The 20,272-nt window shown below is 32.1% G+C and overlaps 1 protein-coding gene across 2 annotated transcripts in view; it reads left to right on the top strand.

Moving 5' to 3' along the window:
- Window positions 1-20,272, top strand: part of Vps13c (vacuolar protein sorting 13 homolog C) — a 165,394-nt gene that overhangs the window by 104,730 nt on the left and 40,392 nt on the right. For both annotated transcript variants that reach the window (XM_076850881.2, XM_076850882.2), the window contains exons 48-63: window positions 411-580; window positions 1,989-2,236; window positions 3,390-3,619; window positions 4,831-4,923; window positions 5,687-6,052; window positions 6,411-6,497; window positions 7,792-7,941; window positions 8,105-8,369; window positions 8,774-8,934; window positions 9,871-9,992; window positions 10,718-11,012; window positions 12,206-12,595; window positions 14,104-14,208; window positions 14,905-15,069; window positions 16,669-16,797; window positions 17,072-17,205. In XM_076850881.2, coding sequence (XP_076706996.2) covers window positions 411-580; window positions 1,989-2,236; window positions 3,390-3,619; window positions 4,831-4,923; window positions 5,687-6,052; window positions 6,411-6,497; window positions 7,792-7,941; window positions 8,105-8,369; window positions 8,774-8,934; window positions 9,871-9,992; window positions 10,718-11,012; window positions 12,206-12,595; window positions 14,104-14,208; window positions 14,905-15,069; window positions 16,669-16,797; window positions 17,072-17,205 — 3,110 coding nt within the window. The remainder of the gene's footprint in view (window positions 1-410; window positions 581-1,988; window positions 2,237-3,389; window positions 3,620-4,830; window positions 4,924-5,686; window positions 6,053-6,410; window positions 6,498-7,791; window positions 7,942-8,104; window positions 8,370-8,773; window positions 8,935-9,870; window positions 9,993-10,717; window positions 11,013-12,205; window positions 12,596-14,103; window positions 14,209-14,904; window positions 15,070-16,668; window positions 16,798-17,071; window positions 17,206-20,272) is intronic.

The raw sequence follows: 20,272 nt of genomic DNA, 5'->3' as shown, positions 1-20,272 counted from the left end.
CGTGGAGACCACCTATCAACCTGGTCCTTTCTCATAAACTCCATAGTTCTTATCACTGTTTTTTTTTTTTTTTTAATAGAAGAGCTCTTTAAATATTTAGTAGATCCTGTGATTAACTGACACAAATGTTTCATGGTTATTTTTATTTGCATCAGACTGTGCATCAAGTTAATTTTATACATTAACCATTGTTGAATGTCAGCACATACGTACATGTATTTACTTGTATACATGTCTATATTCATAAACATGCATATTATTCTTGGATCCATTTGTGTGTTTTAGCACTAATACTTTAAAAAATCTGTAAAATTTATTTGTTTTTAGGCTCTGAATTAAGAAATATGTTTAAAAATAAGTATGTAATATTTAAAGATTATTTATTTTTTTGCTTGAAAAATACACCACAGGAATCCAAGCTTGCATTTCATAATGACAGTTTCCGCCTTGGTGAGCTCAGACTGTATCTGATGGCCTCTGCAGGGAAGATATTCAAGGATGGTTCAGTGAATGTCAGCCTTAAACTTAAGACATGCACCCTTGATGATCTCAGAGAAGGCATTGAGAGAGCAACATCAAGGTTTGTCAGGCCTGAATTTGCTGTACATTAAGGTTGACTTTGCATTTGGTATTGTTACCAGGCATTTGGGCATGGGATCATCAAAAGAGATCTCTGTCTTCTGGTCATACTTTGTGATTTGAATTGCCTTAAGAAGTAGTGCTAATATCAGATTTAGTTTTAGATTTGATTTAATTTAGTTTAAATGAAAGGGAAGTTTATTAGTAAAATGGAGTACCATTTTGAAAATGAGGACTAAGAGAATATGAATTTTAATTGTTAAATTCATATGAGTGATATGTTGGTAATGTATTTTCCCAAATTATCTCCTATAGACAGTCTTAAAGCTATGGATTTTTTTTTTTTTTGGCCTGTGTCTTTCAAAACAATTTTGCAAATTTTGTTTTACTTTTAATAGGAATTGAATCCCTAGCATGATAACATTATCAACCTAGTTTTTGAAAGTTTAACATAGATCAGCCTACAATAAAGAGGAAAATATCTGACTACAATAGTCTAATTATATTTGTATTCCTTTATCTAATGAGACACATAATAATTTGTACTTGATTTTTTTTTTAAGGGAAAAAAACCTGTGTTACTAAACTTGGACTTCATTGAATACATACTGGATAGTTCTGAGTTCTTTATTTTTCTGAGAAATTAATAAATGAAGAAAGAGTGCTTTTATGCACACAGCTTTTCTAGTTTTTAAATTTCATATCTAGCAGTCCACAACTCTGTAGGTAAGGTTGATAAATGCCACCATCTGTTTGGTAGTCTGGTCTTCCTAGCCCATGTGAAGATGTATAAGAACTATTTGTGAAGACACTTAATAAACACTTGCTGATTTGAGTTGCAGTGAATACTTTCAAATCGAAGTGCATAGGATGATCTTTGGAAATAAATTCCTTCAGCAAGATTTTATTTAATAAAATAGAGGTTGTCTTATGTTTTATGAACCACATTGATATGTTTTGTTAATTGCCTAAATTTGTTTCCAGCAATCATTGGTGTTTCTTTTTTTTTTAATGTTTATTTTTTAGTTGGACTCAATGTCTTTATTTTGTTCATTTATTTTTATGTGGTGCTGAAGATGGAACCCAGGACCTCCCATGTGTGGGAGGCAAGCGCTCTACCTCTGAGCCACAACCCCAGCCCCAATCATTGGTGTTTCTAATATTACATTCTAATTAAAATATTCTGTTATTGCTTAATCACATAAATCTTACTTTGGGAATTAGGAGACCATGTCTTAGTTGCTAATTAGGTAAATACATACCAGTTAACACTGTCCTGTTTTCTATTCAGATTAGAAACTGAAAAGTGAAAGAAAGATCATTAAAATGTATAGGAAAACTTTCATCTTTTTTATTTTGGCAGAACTAAAATAATGAATGGTGTTTGTTTGTTTGTTTGTTTGTTTCAGGATGATAGACAAAAAGAATGACCAAGATAACAACAGTTCTATGATTGATATAAGTTACAAACAAGACAAAAATGGAAGTCAAATTGAGGCTGTTCTTGACAAGCTATATGTATGTGCCAGTGTGGAGTTTCTGATGACTGTGGCAGATTTCTTTATCAAAGCCATGCCACAGAATCCTGAAAATATGGCAAAAGAAGTACAGATTCCACCAAGACAGATTGCCACAGGGAAAGTCAAGATAGAGAAAGGTTAGCAGAATTTACCCGTTAGAGATGACTACTTGTGCTTTTTAACAAAATTTACAAACAGAAGGAAAGAGTAGTAGAGAATTTGAGAAAGTAAATTAGACTTTCAAATTTAAACATTCTATATAAAAGTTTTAGTGAGAAAATATTTTGAAGAGCAAGGTTTAGTAGAAATATATTGGGCTTTAAAGAATTGTAGCACATTGAAGAGCAATTAAAAAGATAAAATGAGACCTAGCATGACTATCCTATCACCTTTTAATACTTTAAAGTGTCAGAAAATTTATCAGTGTCAGACCTAGATGTATGCTGAAGTCACTTTCAACTCTGTAATTTTTTTATATTCTAGCATTACCAAGTAAATCAGTGATTTTCTGTATTCATGTATAATTATTTAAGATCAGGCATTTTTTTCCTCCAATGCAACACCCAACAAGATTGGAAAACTAACTTTTATTGGCAAGGTCAAATATTATTTTTCCATTTACTTTTAATGTTTCTTAGTAGTAATCATTCTTGATATCTCTGTAGTTATTCACATATTAAATTTATCTATCTATCTATTTATTTATTTATTTTTAAGTTGTTATTTGGACACAATACCTTTACTTTATTTTTATGTGGTGCTGAAGATCGAACCCAGGGCCTTGCATGTGCTACCACTGAGCCACAACTCTAGCCCCATTAAATATATTTATATTATACATTATATGATACTGATTATGGAGTTTTGGATGAAACCAAATGACAACAGTTTAACTGCTTTACCAGCGTCTCCCCCCCCCCCCCCCCGATAGTTCTTTCTCTAGTTTCCCCCTCCTTGCTGCTGCAACATAGCGTAATACATTATCATATGTGTATACAGGCACATACCTTAATTCTGGCCCAAGAATCTCAAAACACCATTATTCCCAACTAAATCAAAGATCAAAGTGAGAATGATCTTTTTTAGACAGGTTTCAAATTAGGTTTTCTTGTACAATCAGCATTTGATAATATCATTTAATAATTAGTGTTGATAAACCAATTACCAGTATTAACTTCAACATATTCATCATAGTAAGAATATTGAGAACAACTTAGTAACTAGTAGATGATGTGTAGATAAGTGAAAATTTACTTTAAAAAATTTTTGTTCCCTTTTTTGTTTCTTCAGATGATTCTATAAGACCAAATATAACTTTAAAGGCCATGATCACAGATCCGGAAGTGGTGTTTGTTGCCAACCTGACAAAGGCTGATGCTCCTGCTCTGACAGCTTCCTTCCAGTGTAACCTCTCTCTGTCAACATCTGAACTTGAGCAGATGATGGAAGCTTCTGTGAGAGATCTGAAAGTGCTCGCTTGCCCTTTTCTCAGAGAAAAGAGAGGGAAAAACATTACCACAGTAAGAATTGCCTTGGATCATAATTTTGAGAAGGGCAGAATCCTAAGTAGGAGAGTGCTTAAGGACTTTACAGATTATTTACTAAAACCTTGGGGTTTTTCAAAAAAGGATACTAAGTTCCAAAGATGTTAAATAACTTAATTATAGCTGCTGGTAATAAAAGTAGGAGTTACCTTCAGACTAGTTTTCTTTATATTATCATCAATTAAATAGTATTTGAATTGTAGTACACATCAGTATTTTTTGTTTTAGTTATTGTTTTGTTCACTGTAGTATGCCCAATAAGTGAATGAATGAGTATTTAATCTTGAAATGAAAAATTTAATTGGAGCCAGAGAACCAAAATAGATGGTGTTCTTCTGTTATTAAAAGTTAATTTCAGTTATTTTCATATCATTATTGAAAAATATGATTTTAGTTAATTAACAATTAACACCAATTATTTTTTAATGTTAGTGATAATTTTTATGATAAAAGGACCACTGTTATTTGACTCATTGGCAGTGTTAGTTTAAATTTTTAAAAATTTGTGGGCTGAGAAATTTGCATAAAAATATAGTTCTAGGCTTTATATATACTTTATCATGAAATGTTCTTTGACAGATCATCTTTTGATATGTCACAGAAGGTTTATAGTAATCACTTCATTGAAAGATCATCCTAATTTTTTCAAAATTATTATGCCATAGTAATTACCCCATTTAGTTTGGGGCAAAATTATTTTGTTTCTTTAATTGTGAATAAGATTATAGACTTCATCATTTTAATCAGTTTTAAAGATTTGAGATTAATTCTAATAAGGACTTTTGGTGGTATTCAAGACTAAATTGTTAATTATCTGAAAATGGTCATTTATCTACCTTACTACAGTTATTGGTTCATTTTTATAGATATCTCAAAAATATATTTTTCAGAGGGTATCAATGAAAATATTTTAGCAAAAGGAAACATTTTAAACTTCTAATAATAAGTTGCATTGTTACTTGACAATTTAGAATGAAAAAAGTTATGAGAACTGTTAAATGTTCTTTAACAATGTTCATAGATTTGTCATAGTTCACAGAAGCCCTCCTACAAAGTTCTTAGTTAATTTGATTTCCTTTTTTGCTTTTAATAGTAAGCTTGAGTAAGAGGTAGCTCTCATAAGGGTCTGTTACACATTTACTGAAACTGTTACTAAGGAAGTGTGAATTTCATGTATTTGTTTCTAGGTCTTACAGCCCTGCTCATTATTTATGGAAAAATGTACATGGGCCTCAGGAAAACAAAACATAAACATTATGGTTAAAGAATTTATAATTAAGGTTAGTACCTATCATGTTCTTTGGGTGAAAATTTTTATTTTTCTAACAATGTTGTATATTGCAGTTACTTAAAATGGTATCTTTTGATGTCTCTTACCACTCCAGCATTGTGTTGGTCATCTTGAAAAATCAAAGACCTCTAACATTAAAAGACATTTTCTTTAATGTAAATGTTTATTTTGATTTCCTTTGAAAGGATACTTTTTAATATTTTTTAAAGATCAGAGTGGTTTTCTCAATTATATTTGCATGCATGTGGAAGGGAGAGGAGAAATGGGGAGAAAAAGAGGGAAGAAAGGGTGGTGAGATGAGGTTGCCATTACTTCATTTGAAATAAATTACTTTTAGACTTTTATTTGGTGTAAAATTTGAATCAGTTTAATAAGTGAGTGATTAAATGCTTTATTTGACTTACAAAGTATTTGTAATGACAGGTGTGTGCTAGAAATAACTTTTTAGATTTTGCTTTTTTAATTTAAAGGACTGAAAACATTCTCTATTCTTTAGTGTCATTCAGATTCTTTAAATATGACTTTGTGCCCAGTTACAAATGGAAATTCAGAATGGTTTCTGAAATCCATTTTTTTTTCTTTCCAAAGGATGCAAAAATTAGATATTTGATGCCAATAATATGTTTTCTCTAGCTGTGAACTTAATGTATTTAAAATTTTAATTAATTTTTAAAGCTCTATCATATATGTATTAATTCTTCTCATCTGGGAAAGAATGTGTTCTAAATGTTTTTCTGCTTTCCTTTATAAAGATCTCACCCATAATTCTTAATACTGTGATGACAATCATGGCTGCTATGTCTCCAAAAGCAAAAGAAGATGAATCTAAAGATACATCTAAGGAAATGGAAAATCTTTGGGATGTCAGATCTATTAGTGATTATAACTCTTGGTTTCTTGGTGTTGACTTGGCAACAGAATTAACAGAAAATTTCAGAGACAGTGAACAACCACGGATAGAGGAAAATTGTGCTATTACTGTGGAGTCAGTTCAGATTACCTTAGAATGTGGCCTTGGGCATCGAACAGTACCTTTATTACTGGCAGAGTCTATGTTTTCAGGCAGTATTAAAAATTGGACTTCTCTGATGGCTGCTGCAGCTGACATGACACTACAGGTATGGATACATCATTTAGAACCTTCTTGAAAGTACAATTGCAGAATCAAGAGATGAGATTTTTTTGTTGCTATTGTTTATGCATGGTAACAACAAATACATATATGAATAGATAATATATTTTAACATTTAATTTGTATAAATTGATGTATAATTGTATTGTGGAAATTGATTTTAAGAAATCTTTGGCTAAATAATTTGTTTAAGACAATAAAGAAAGGATAAAGGGAAATACACTTGACACTTTTTGTATCTTTCAGTGGGGTTTATAAATGGTTTTTGACATTTTTTTTTCTATGCTGGTTACAGAGTTATATAATTAAAGTTGAAAGACTAACTTATAATTCTGACTTTTCAGGTTCACTATTACAATGAAATCCATGCTGTGTGGGAGCCACTGATTGAGAGAGTGGAGGGGAAGCGACAATGGAATTTAAAGGTTAATGTAAGGAAACCATAAAATATTTTTGTATAGAGTGACACTCTGTATATTTATTAATATTTTTTAGTTCAGGGATTCTCAAGATGCAGTCCAGGATCCTTGAAGCCATTTCAAGGGGTCCATGTGATTAAAACTCTTTTCATGGTAATACATGGTAACATATCATTTTTGTCTTCATTCTCTCATGAATGAACTATGGAGTTTCCAAGGGATTTCTTGAATACAATATTGAGCCAGATTGAGTGCACAATAGAAATCAGAGTTCATCTCTTAAGGCAGGTGCTGAAGAGATTTGTAAATGCCCCATTTGTCACTATTTATATATTTTATAACGTTATTTTTCATTAAATAACTTAAATCTAACATTTTCAAATGTGTATTAAAATCTTATGTTTTCATTTTGAATAGTGTGGATATAGGTAGATGTAACTCAGATAAATTTAGAAGCTCTTTGAGATATTCAGTGATTTTTAAGAGACAGACCAAAAAAGTGGAGAGAGAATGTTATTATTATTTATGAACAAGTCTTTTGTAATACTTCTTTATGGTATTACTTGATAGCACTTTAGAAGTCTATATACCAAAGCACATTTTTCTAGAATAATGGGAAGGTGTTATATACTCTGAATAAATTGTCAATGCATACCTCCCTAGGAAGCCACCAGACTGAGGAGTTGTGCACTGAAACTGGCATAGCCAATTTTTTCCTTAAAGTTGAGAAATCACTTAACTTGTGTCCCAGTTTCCTTTGAATGAAGTAGAAGTGGTATTTGTCTTTCTGATGTAAAGAGGCTAACAAAGAATGTTTTACAGCCTTTTGAAATGTTATTAGAATAGAAACATGATTGTGATACTGCAACAGGTTGAATCTGATGGCTGGTTGAAAGCTAGTATTACTTTTGTATATGTGTTAATTGTAGAAAACAGAAGGAAAAAACTTATTTCCAGATGATACCACCAAATAAGGACTAATGTAGAATTTGGGGCCATCTTAGGTTGCAAATCAACTCATAATCATCACTTAGGCCACACTAAGTTCTGGGAGATCCACAGGAGGCAAATCTAGTAGCTGACTTTGAGTGCTTTCATGTTATGGTTCTAAAAAGCATCTTCCCATGGATTATGCACTGAAAGAAAGATTTCTCATCTGCACTAAGTCAGTGGGAAGCTCTGAATATTTTTTAAAATGAGACTTGAAAAGGCTTAATGTAAAGCAACCAATTTAGAAGAATTCAATACTATATTTTAATTTTATTATTGACTGATAACTTAAATTTGTTATATTGTTTAATTATAGGTAAAGAAGAACCCAATACAGGATAAAAGTTTGATGCCAGGAGATGATTTTATTCCTGAGCCACAAATGGCAATTCATATTTCTTCAGGAGATACAATGAATATAACAATATCCAAAAGTTGTCTTAGTGTTTTCAACAATTTAGCAAAAGTATGTTTGATTCTTCTTTGGAATATATTAAATAGAATTTGAGAATGAAACATGTATGGATATTTTTTTGTCATCAAAATTAGTTAAAAAATGTGTAGTAGTGGTAAAATGTTTGAAAGAAATATACATATTGTAAAATTGATGATGATTTATTCCTTTTCAGGGTTTTTCACAGGGTGCTGCTTCTACTTTTGACTACTCCTTAAAAGACAGGGCTCCTTTTATGGTAAAAAATGCTGTAGGTGTTCCCATTAAGGTGCAACCAAATCGTAATCTCAGAGTGTTGGGCCCCCCTGAGAAAAGTGGCATTTATGATGTGGATGCTGGTCAGAACTTGGAGCTAGAATATGCCAGCATGGAACCTTCACATCAAGGGAAACTGTGTGTACTCAGCCGTCAAGAAAGTTCCTTCTTCACACTGACCTTTGGTATGCTAGTTATTTTAAGAATGTCTTAGGAATTGCTGTGGGTTTATTTTTGATACGAGATAAAGAAACATTTTGCAGCAGATATCTTGGGAGACAACGTTTCTAAAGGCTTAGAGTAAATAATTAATAAACTAATGTCTTATTTTCTTCTAAACTTGAAAAAGATTAAACTCAAGAAATACTTTGCAAAACTAGATTATTTCAATGTTCTTTAGTAATACAACTTATAGTATGCTTCAAAAAGAATAAGATTTCAATGAGAGAAAATAATGATATTCCGAAGTCCTAAAATATTGATAGTAATTACTACCTTCTCAAATTCTATAAAATATTCATCATTATTTTGAGGTGCTGATGATTATTAATGAATAAATATTTGGACTTATTTTCACTTATGCTCTTAGTACCGCATGGATACACAGAAGTTGGAAACATCCCTGTTGCCAGACCTGGACGGCGATTGTACAATGCACGGAATCCCAATGCCAGTCATTCTGATTCAGTCTTGGTACAGATTGATGCAACTGAAGGGAATAAAGTAATTACCCTGCGTTCTCCCCTGCAGGTAATGCTTTAGAGTGAATTGTGTCACTTTCTCTAAAGCAGAAAATATTGTTTAGCCGAATAGAAGAATATGTAGTAGAACTTCATTGTAGTGCACTGAAAAGGTTCCTACTCTATAACTTGATTTTGTAATATTCTTTATTTTAAAGGTCTGATACATTTGTTATCTCCTGCTTTTAAATTAATGAAATTGTTTTGTATTCTTTTAAAAATTCAGAACTGAGGAATATTGTAATTATCGTTAGTTGTAAAATAGGATAATAGTTCCTTCTCTTTGTACAATATTTGGAATTACATTTTTCAAGTGCATATGAAGAAATATTGGAATTATCTACTTTCCTGAAAAGAATTTAGCATTTTAATCTATAAATATTTTCTACTTTTAAGGCTTTATTAAACATTTTTCTTCTTTTGCACATTATTATAGATTTTGGGATCTGATCAATATATGATCAGCAAAAGGACATTTCTTCATTTCTATAACATCAGATAAAAATTGAAAAGATTTAAAATTTTGGCAATTAATCTCTCTTTATTATTGATTCCAGCAAATATACTGTAGTCAAGAATAGACTTATACTGTACTTCTCAAATAGCTTTTGCTCTTCTATTTAGTTTAGTCAAATGATGCATACATAAATGGTTGTAATGGAGAAAATCTGACTGAAATTGTCAAAGAGCAATGCATATTTGAAAGATAGTATGATAAACTAAAATAAACATAAGCATGTAACTATAGGACTATGTGAATATCTTAATTTTCATTTAGATCTCAAGTTTAATATGCATTGCATTTATCTATCCTAAAAGTTTTTAATTACCAATGAAAATGCCTTCCAATATTGGGTTTGAAAACTTCTAGACCTAAAAGTAATTACGTGCATCTTTTTAATTTGTTTATCCTTTTTAAACTATTGTATGTCCTTTTGTCTAACAGATTAAAAACCATTTCTCTATTGCATTTATCATCTATAAATTTGTCAAGAATATTAAGCTATTGGAGCGCATTGGAATAGCCAGACCTGAAGAGGAGTTCCATGTTCCTTTAAATTCATATAGGTAGATATTTCATTGAATATATAAAGCTTTAAAAACTTTGTAATATATATTTTGAATTTTATGTTTTGTTTTTTTGTTTTGGTTTGGTTTTTGGTTTTTGGTGTGGGTTATTAAACTCAGAGGTGCTTTACCACTGAAATACATCCCCAGTCCTTTTTATTTCTTTTTTTATTGTGGGGCAGAGTCTCACTAAATTGCTGAGTCTAGCCTTGACCTTGTGATCCTCCTCCTTACCCTCCAGAATCTCTGGGATTACAAGCATACACCATTGTGCCTGGCTAGGCATCTTTTTTCTGGAAAAAAATAACCTTATATTTTTATAATGTAAGAGCCATAAAAGCAGTTTTAGGTTTAAGACAGTTTTTAAATGCAGAAAAACACATTTATATTATTAATGAACTTTCAAGATGAAATGCCTTCTTTTTTATATATATTTGATGTTTTAGAATTATCTGAGATCTATATTTATCTGACTGCCTTTGTATTTGAAATGAAAAAAATTTTACATTGCCCTTGTTTACAGAGTGCTTTTTCCCAGAAAGTTCCTCTGTGACTTAGACGTGTGACTGTGGACAAGTTTCCCAACTTTTCTTAGCTAAGACTTCCTAACCTGTAAAGAGAAGAATAATAGTACCTATTTTGTAGAGTTATCAAGAAGATTTAATGAGATTATTTTTCTTATATCTCAATCAAAACTTTTTCCTCCCTGGTTTCTTTTTCTGCAGATGTCAATTGTTTATTCAACCAGCCGGAATCTTAGAGCATCAGTACAAAGAATCTACCACTTATATTTCCTGGAAGGAAGAACTTCACAGGAGCAGGGAAGTCAGATGCAGGTTGCAGTGTCCATCAGTGGAAGTCAACTTCCTGCCTCTCATAGTGAATACAGTTGCTGTGCCTGATGAATTAAGCTATATCAGCACACATGGGGAAGATTGGGATCCAGCTTACATTATTCATCTTTACCCTCCTCTCACTCTTCGGAATCTTCTCCCCTATTCTTTAAGATATTTACTTGAGGTATATTTCTTGTTTAGCTTTTATTATTGTATAAAAGGAACTCTTGTTTTGTTTTATAGCATTTTTAGTTGAAGTCTGTGTTTTATATAGCGTAGTTGATAATGCTTTAATAATATTAATGATAGCAAAAAGCAGCATAGCATTCATGTCAGGAGCTGTATTATATACTTTATATGTATTGGCATGTTCAGTCTTTATAGTAACTTTTTGTAGTAGATACTGATGAGGAAACTGAGTTAGGGAGAGGTTAAATGATTGACCCACCATCCCATATCCACTTAGTATTTGAGCCAGAATTTAAACCTAGGCACTTCAGTTCCTCAATTCCTAATACTTGTCCTTGCTACATCTGTCAGAAATTAAGAACCATAGTCATCTTTTCATTCATTAAGTAAAATTTTATTATCTAAAGGGGAGAAAAAATCAATGAGAAAATACTTCATCTTAAAGTTTTTATTTAAAAGAGTTAATATGATTATTTGGTCTACAGTTCTAATGAAAACAAAAATAATTACTGTCTTAAACAATAAGAAATATTTTCCCTAGTAGTGGGGTATGATAAATACTTTCAAATTTGTACATGCTATGATATTTTAAAGTCACAGTATATGGAATCTCAATTTTTTTTAATCTAACAATGAGCTATTCCTGAGTTGTGCAGACAAAAATTAATTAAATGAACTAAATAGTATTTATACAAAAGACAGTTTTAGTAAGAAACCCTGATTTATATTTTGCTATTATTTATTTTGAAAAAATTACACCATAGATAACTTGTCAGAGTAGTTCAATATCACTTTCCATATTCCATCCTTATGGAACCATCAGGTGTGATATTTAAATAGAGGATGAAACTGAAGCCCAGGCACTTAAGAGGCTTATTTAATGATGTAGCTCTGGTGGACAATAGCCAGGATTTCTGAATCTAGCCCAGGATTCTTGATATAGATATGAATATTTTATCAAAACTTATGATTGTTGGCCTACTAATGGCCAAAAGACAGTGCTACTTATGGCTATGGCATAGTGTTTTCTTTTTAGTCCTTAGTGATTACTGGGTTGTCATAATATTTGAACAAGGTTCTTGTTTGAAGAGTTGGTAGTTAATTTAGCATTTGTGTAAAATATGGATTTTGCTATTTCAAAAGTTTCAAAAATTGCTGAGCAAATTTTTTTTGTATGTTTATTTTTAGGGAACAGCAGAAACTCATGAACTAACAGAAGGCAGTACTGCTGATGTTTTACATTCACGAATCAGTGGAGAGATCATGGAATTAGTCCTGGTGAAATACCTGGGCAAAAACTGGAATGGACATTTCCGCATATGTGATACACTTCCCGAATTCTTTGTTGTGTGCTTTTCTTCTGACTCCACAGATGTGATGACAGTCGATCTGTCCATACATGTCAGGCGAATTGGCAGCCGATTAGTGCTCTCTGTGTTTAGTCCCTATTGGTTGATCAACAAGACTTCTCGAGTTCTTCAGTATCGTTCAGAAGATATTCACGTGAAACATCCAGCTGATTTTAGGGACATTATTTTATTCTCTTTTAAGAAGAAGAACATTTTTAGTAAAAACAAGGTATGTTTTTGTTCATAAAGCAAGTTTAAATAGGAGAATCTCTTCTCTAGAAACTTGGGAACCTGACACTATGCTTCCCTGTTTTTTAAGTACTATTGGTATGAATTAAGTCCAGTGGGACTTTAAGGAGTGCAAAATCAAGTGGGATGGCAGGAACGACAGCAGTTTGCTAAGACTCAGTTGCTCTTTCTCTCCTATCTGTAGCATTACTTCTGTTCTTAAATTCATGACAGATAAAATAGTCTTATTTCATATAGTTTCCTGGTGATAAGGCATTTCTAAAGATACGGTGACTGAATATACTTACATTAGCTGAGTCTTCGGTGGGCACAGCATTAAGCTAGGGTAGAGAAGCCTAAAGCTTGAGCCTGATCTTTTATGTTCTGGTCCCTTCTTTCCTCTTCAGTTGCACATCTGCCTTCTTTACTTTCCCATGTGCTCACTTCTAGGGTTTTGCATATGCCTCACCTTCTGCCTAGACAGCCTCTTCCCCTACCCTTTTCCTGTTTCCCTCATCTTTCCTGGTTATCTATAGTTTGTCCTTTGGCATTCTGCTTAGGCCTGATATGTGTGAAGATTTTCTGACTATTTTAAATAAATCTGGACATACCACTCATGTTCTCTCAGAATAGTTCTCAAATTTCAGTGTACTTTAGAATGGGCTTTTAAAACTATTTACTGAATTATGTCCCCAAAAGTGAGTTTGATTCAGTCTGTCTGAGTAGGGCCTGAGAGACCACATCCTTAATAGATTCTTTGGTGATGCTGATGCTGCTGGTCTGAGGACCACTTTGAGAACCACTGTTTTGGAGTGGTAATTATCTGTTTATGTGTCTGGCCTCTGGTTATCCTCAGTTTTTTTTTTGTTTTTTTTTTAAATAATCTAGTTGGGTAGATACAGGTGAGACTAAATCTGGTGCACAGGTATGTCTTCTTCTGTAAGACATTCTCTAAATCCTAGCGTCATTATCTTCTCACCTTGATAACATTTTGTACCTTTTGTATGGCTCTTGTCACATTGAGTCTTGCATCATAATTACTAGTGTGTATTTCTTGTTCTCTGTTTGGTCCAGTTACTCATTGAAGACAGGAACTGGGTCCTTCTTTCTCCCATTCTTACTTTCACAATACCTTTCATTTAGTGCCTGCTGAATAATATTAAAGATGAATTCTCAGAGTTCTCAAACTGTTAAGAATCTGTTAACTCTCTATATAAATAAGTCTAACACTGGAACATATCATTTTGCATTACAACTTCAAAAACAAAAACAAAAACGAAGTCTCTTCAGTTCACTATACTTATTGCTTAGGTAAATGGGAAAGTCAGAGCTGTGCTGTGGTTGTCATTCCACAGTGTTTTCTATGGTTCTGTTATTTATTTGCAGTATGGCTATCATTGTATTTTTGTGTCCTATGATATTGAAGAAATTTCTTGCAGTTCTTTCCATCAAATCAAATGAATATCATCTTTCAGGTTTTTTATATGATGATATTATTCTCTGTTACAGGTTCAGTTAAAAATTTCAACTAGTTCTTGGTCCAATAGTTTCTCATTGGATACAGTGGGAAGTTATGGGTGTGTGAAGTGTCCTGCCAACAATATGGAATACCTGGTAAGAGTCGACTTGCCTATTTACCTTGGACTCCATTCACCATTCCCACAATTCAGTTAAACAGCTTAGGTCCTAAAGAGTACAGATATCAGAATTGAAAGTATTATGTGGAGAGGTCTCTCTTACCAGTTTCTTTGATCACTGTTAATAAAGCAGAAGTGGAATTTGTCACAGATGAATACAATGGGTTGAATCTATCCAAGTGTGTAGTTTGGTAAATATTGATGGCATGGTAGAATCTTCATTCTGTACAGTCCCTGCCAAGCATAAATTTGAGTAATTGGATACCAACTGAACTGTTTTAGGACTACAAAATTTTTATTTTATTTATTTTATGACAGATAATAAAGCCACAAAACTTGAGCCTCTCCACTAATTATAAATCAGTCTGTGTTTGGAATATTTAAAGTGTCTAATAAATAACAGAGGGCACTTTAAATCTATCCTTGCAAGGTGTCATTAAATTCCTGATTGAAGTTCTTGAATTGGTTTCTGATAGTGTCATATTAGGGAACAAAAATTTTTCTTTTTAGTGAGAAGATACTCATTATCTTATGTTCATAGCTTATGTTCATTACTTAATGTAAGAATTCTTATTTTAAAATATTTTAAGAATAAGTGTGTGAACGAAGGAATATGTGTAGGTTTTAGAGATTGCATAAAATATTGGGAAATAAACTTGTTTCCTTCTCACAGGTTGGTGTTAGCATCAAAATGAGCAGTTTTAATCTTTCACGAATAGTTACTCTGACTCCCTTTTGTACCATTACAAACAAGTCATCATTAGAACTAGAAGTTGGTGAAATTGCATCTGATGGCTCAATGCCAACTAATAAATGGAACTATATTGCTTCTTCAGAGGTAAGTCTTCCTTTACGTATTCCTACAGTATAGAAACCAGTATTGACATGTAAATAAGGATTTTGTGTATCTCTTTGTCATATTTGCTCTATCATATTTATGTGTTAAAATATTATGGCCAGCTTTAAAAGATTTTTATATTATATATATATATGTGTTTTTTAAAATAAGAGGATAATTGTTGATATTTACCCATATCTCAATCTAGATGATTAATTGTCCTTCTCTAGTCCTTATATAAACCATTGCTATGTACTGTGAAAAGTACACAGCGATAATGTACTCTATATAGTCTCAGTTGTCAAGATGATGTCTCTGTACTTAAGAAACTATAATCTTATAGGCAAGGATTAAGCTGTATATCAATTAACAAATGGAGAGAAAGATAGTGTAAACAAAGTTATAAGTGGTTATAGAATTTCTGAGTAGGGAAGATGGAATTTTCTTGCAATTCAGCTCTCTCACTTTACAGAAAAGAAATCAGGTTAACATTTTTCCAGGGTCAACAAGGTCATTGATAATTGAATTGATGGGCATTCGTGGTCTATATCAAAAGGTTGAGCTTTGTGGAACAGTTGGGATTTGAACTGAACTTTGCAGGCTCAGTAATATTTAATGAGGTGAAAGAATGAGGGATAAAGTGAGGGAAGAGGGTACTACTGCAAAGATGAGCAGTAGTCCTTGACTTTCACCTAGTTTTCAGTCAAACTAGCTGACCTTCAGGATGGCTGAAGTTCATTTTTAGTACTGCTCAAAAAATATTCTGAAATTATTTTTAAAAGACTCAAAAGGAAGGATTCTTATTTCAGTAAAAACATATTTAGAGCTCTAAGATGCATGGTCTCTTCAAGGCACTTCAAATGATCTCTGTGTATTAGCAATAACTGTTTATTTTTTTGTCTTTGATGTAGATTTGGCAACAGTAGTATTTTTTATTCAGAATCAAAATTTAGCCAGTATTCTATAACAGAAGGACATTTTCTATAATGTTAGGAATGAAAACCCCAGTGTTATAGATAGGGAAACAGGCTCAAAGAACTATATGACTTTTTGATTTAAGTTCAAATAGCTAGGAAGGTGATGTCAGGATTTTCAGTAGGTTAATGATGGTCTCTTCTCTGTTTTCTATTTTCTTTCTGGTTTATCTCAGATAAGATAGTCTATGAAAGAATTCTTCATGCATTAATGAAGTAAAATGGGATATGCACAAAAGTAAATGTTATAAATATTATAATTTTTAATTATTCAAGGTATTTGAGATGTGCTTACTGAACATGCTTTTGGGTTTCTCATATTGTACATGTTGATAGATAGCTGGCTGTCATATTTTAACATATAAATATGATAGAGTGAATATGACATTGTATATATAGATGGATTAATATATCTGTATTCTTCTGGTGAATGTTAATAGTCATAAATAGAACATAATAGTCATTATATTGTCAATGGTCTTAATATGAGATGTAGAGGAAATATTTTAAGGAACTTGGTGATCATTTAATCAAGATCAGATTCAGAGGTAAAAACTTAATTAGCCAATATCTTATTTATATTACAGCATTATTTTAAGACTGATATTAATTTTTGTGTTTTCAGTGCCTTCCATTTTGGCCTGAAAATTTGTCAGGCAAACTTTGTGTGAGAGTGGTGGGCTGTGAAGGATCCTCCAAACCATTCTTTTACAACCAACAGGATAATGGCACTTTGTTGAGTTTAGAAGATCTTGTAAGTTTTTATATTTTAAAATAAAATGTCTTTTTAAAATTTTTTGCTTCACACATTTCACTGAACCATGCTATAAAAATTTAGTGTTAATTATTTGAAGATGCTGCTATATCAATATATAATGCCTTATGTATGTTTGTAAGAAATTAGAGCCAGTTTGCTTTTCAGTAAGAATTTAAGAAAAAGCCTTTGTATTTACATAACTGATTGAAATTACATATGTAAGTGAGGTTAAACCAATGCATGGCATATGTACTTTTTTCCCCTACAACAGAATGGAGGTATATTGGTGGATGTTAACACTGCTGAACATTCAACTGTCATAACCTTTTCTGATTACCATGAGGGATCTGCACCCGCCCTGATAATAAACCATACACCATGGGACATCCTCACATATAAACAGAGGTATGAAAGGGGATTGATGGAAACTCTGGCTTTTATTGGGCCACAGTACCTTCTGAGATACATTTAGCTTTCACATACCAGATGGTCTCAGATTTTAGAAAGGTCATGTGGAGCATGTGTTGCTTATTATTAATACCCTGGTCGTGTCTTGAGACAGTATTCTATAATGAAACACATTAATATTTATGCATGAAAACTTATGAATATTCACACCAGGTGGGATAAATTAAAACTATTAATAGTTTCACATCAATTCAAATTAGGTTCTACTGCCAACTTTTTTTTTAATTTTTAAAATTTGTTTTAATTAGCTATACATGACAATAGAATGCACTTTGATACATCATATATAATGGAGTATAATTTCTCATTCTTCTGGTTGTACATGTTGAAGCATCACACTGGTTGTATAGTTATATATGTATATAGGGTAATCATGTCTGATTCATTCTATTCTTCCTACCCCTATACATCCTCCCCTCCATTTACTCCTGTCTACCTAAAGTAACTTTATTCTTTTCACAATGACCCCCCTATTGCAAATTAGCATCCTCATATCAGAGAAAACATTCCACTTTTGGTTTTTTTAGTATTAGCTTATTTCACTTAGCATGATCTTCTCCTGCTCCATCCATTTATCAGCAAATGCCATAATTTCATTCTTCTTTAAGATTAATATTTCATTATATTATATAATAGTGTATACACACACTTATACACACATATCATATTATATATATATGTGTATATATATTATATACATACTATATATATACCAAAATTATATATTTTTACATTATACATACGATATATATACATACGATATATATACCAAAATTGTTTTTATTCATTCATCTATTAAAACACACCTAAATTGGTTCTATAATTTAGCTATTGTGAATTGAGCTACTTATAAACATTGATATGGCTGCATCACTGTAATATGTTGATTTTAAGTCTTTTGGGTATAAACCAAGGAGTGGGATAGCTGGGTCAAATGGTGGTTCCATTCCAGGTTTTCTGAGGAATCTGCATACTGCTTTCCATAGTGATTGCAGCAATTTGCAGTCCCACCAGCAATGTATGAGTGTACCTTTTTCACCACATCCTTGCCAACATTTATTGTTGCCTGTGTTCTTGATGATTGCCATTCTGTCAGGAGTGAGAATGAAATCTTAGAGTAGTTTTGATTTGCATTTCTCTAATTGATAGAGATATTGAACATTTATTCATATATTTGTTGATTGATTGTATTTTCTTCTGTGAAGTTTCTGTTCAGTTCCTTAGCCTATTTATTGATTGGGTTATTTGTGTTTTTTTTTGTGTGTGTTAAGTTTTTTTGAGTTCTTTATATATTCTTAAGATAAATACTCTATCTCAGGTGCGTGTGCTAAAGATTTTCTTCCATTCTGTAGCCTCTCTCTTCACATTATTGATTGTTTCCTTTGCTATGAAGAACCTTTTTAGTTTGAATCCTTCCCATGTATTGATTCAATCACTTCTTACACCTTAGGAATCTTATTACGTAAGTCAGATCCCAGGCTGACATGGTGAAGATTTGGGCCTATTTTTTCTACTATTAGGTGCAGAGTCTCTGGTCTAGTGCCTATGTCTTTGATCCATTTTGAGTTTTGTGTGGGGTGAGAGATAAGGGTTTAATTTCATTTTGTTACATGTGGATTTCCAGTTTTCCCAGTACCATTTAATGAACAGGTTTTCTTTTCTCCATTGAGTGTTTTTGGTGCTTTGGTCTAGTATGAGATAACTATATTTATGTGGGTTTGTCTCTGTGTCTTCTATTCTGTACCATTGGTCTATGTGTCTGTTTTGGTGCTAATATCATGCTGTTTTGTTACTATGGCTCTGTAGTATAGTTTAAGATCTGATATTGTGATGCCTCCTCCTTTACTCTTCTTGCTAAGGATTTCTTTGGCAAAAAGAAATCTGACACGAATTTCACGATTGCTTTTTTCTTTTTTTAAGAATTTAATCTTTATTTGTTGTTGTTTGTTTGTTTATTTATTTATTTATTTTAATGTGATTCTGAGGATCAAACCCAGGGCCTCAACCATCCTAGACAAGCGCTGTACCACTGAGCCATAACCCCAGCCCCTCATGATTGCTTTTTCTAGTTCTATGAAGAATGTTTTCAGGATTTTAATTGGAATTGCATTAAATCTGTAGAATGCTTTTGGTAGTATGACCATTTTTACAATATTAATTCTGCCTATCCAGGAGCTTGGGAGGTCTTTCCATCTTCTAAGGTATTCATCAATTTCTTTCTTTAGTGTTCTGTAATTTTCATTGTAGAAGTCTTTTACCTCTTTTGTTAGATTGATTCCCAAGTACTCTATTTATTTATTTAATTATTCAACTATTTATTTATTTATTTAGGTGTATTGAGGATTGAACTCAGGGGCACTCGATTACTGAGTCACATCCCCAGCCCTATTTTGTATTTTATTTAGAGACAGCGTCTCAATGAGTTGCTTAGTGCTTTGCTTTTGCTGAGGCTGGCTTTGAACTCGTGATCCTCTTGTTTCAGCTGCCCAAGCTGCTGGGATTACAGACACCTGGCTCCAAGCATTTTATTTATTTATTTTTTAAGCTATTATGAATGGAGTAGTTTTCCTAATTTCTCTCTCTGCTGCCAACTTTTCTTGACAACAAACTTCCAGAAAAGTTTTTGGGCTTTTAGAGCATTTGAATTTCGGAATTGCTGATAAAGAACTGTGCAACTCTTTTTTTAAAATTAACTTTTTTATTTATATATGACAGGGGAATGCATTACAATTTATGTTACATATACAGAGCACAAATTTTTCATATCTCTGGTTGTATACTAAGTATATTCACAAACTCTTTAAAGTATTACCTTCCCTTTGCAATCTGGTAATGCTCAGTCAGTCTTGTCCTATAAATGAAATCTGAAATCTAGTTTTTTGGTTAGGGATAATAAAAGGTTAAATGGAGGTCAGTGAGTAGAGAGAGATATTGAATTTATTATTATATCTGGAATTTTATTATTACTTTTATGTTGTCATTTTGATGATGTCTTTCTTTAATG

Source organism: Callospermophilus lateralis, chromosome 3 (assembly GCF_048772815.1).
Source record: "Callospermophilus lateralis isolate mCalLat2 chromosome 3, mCalLat2.hap1, whole genome shotgun sequence".
Lineage (NCBI taxonomy): Eukaryota > Metazoa > Chordata > Mammalia > Rodentia > Sciuridae > Callospermophilus > Callospermophilus lateralis.
This window is presented reverse-complemented; position numbering and strand designations above follow the sequence as displayed.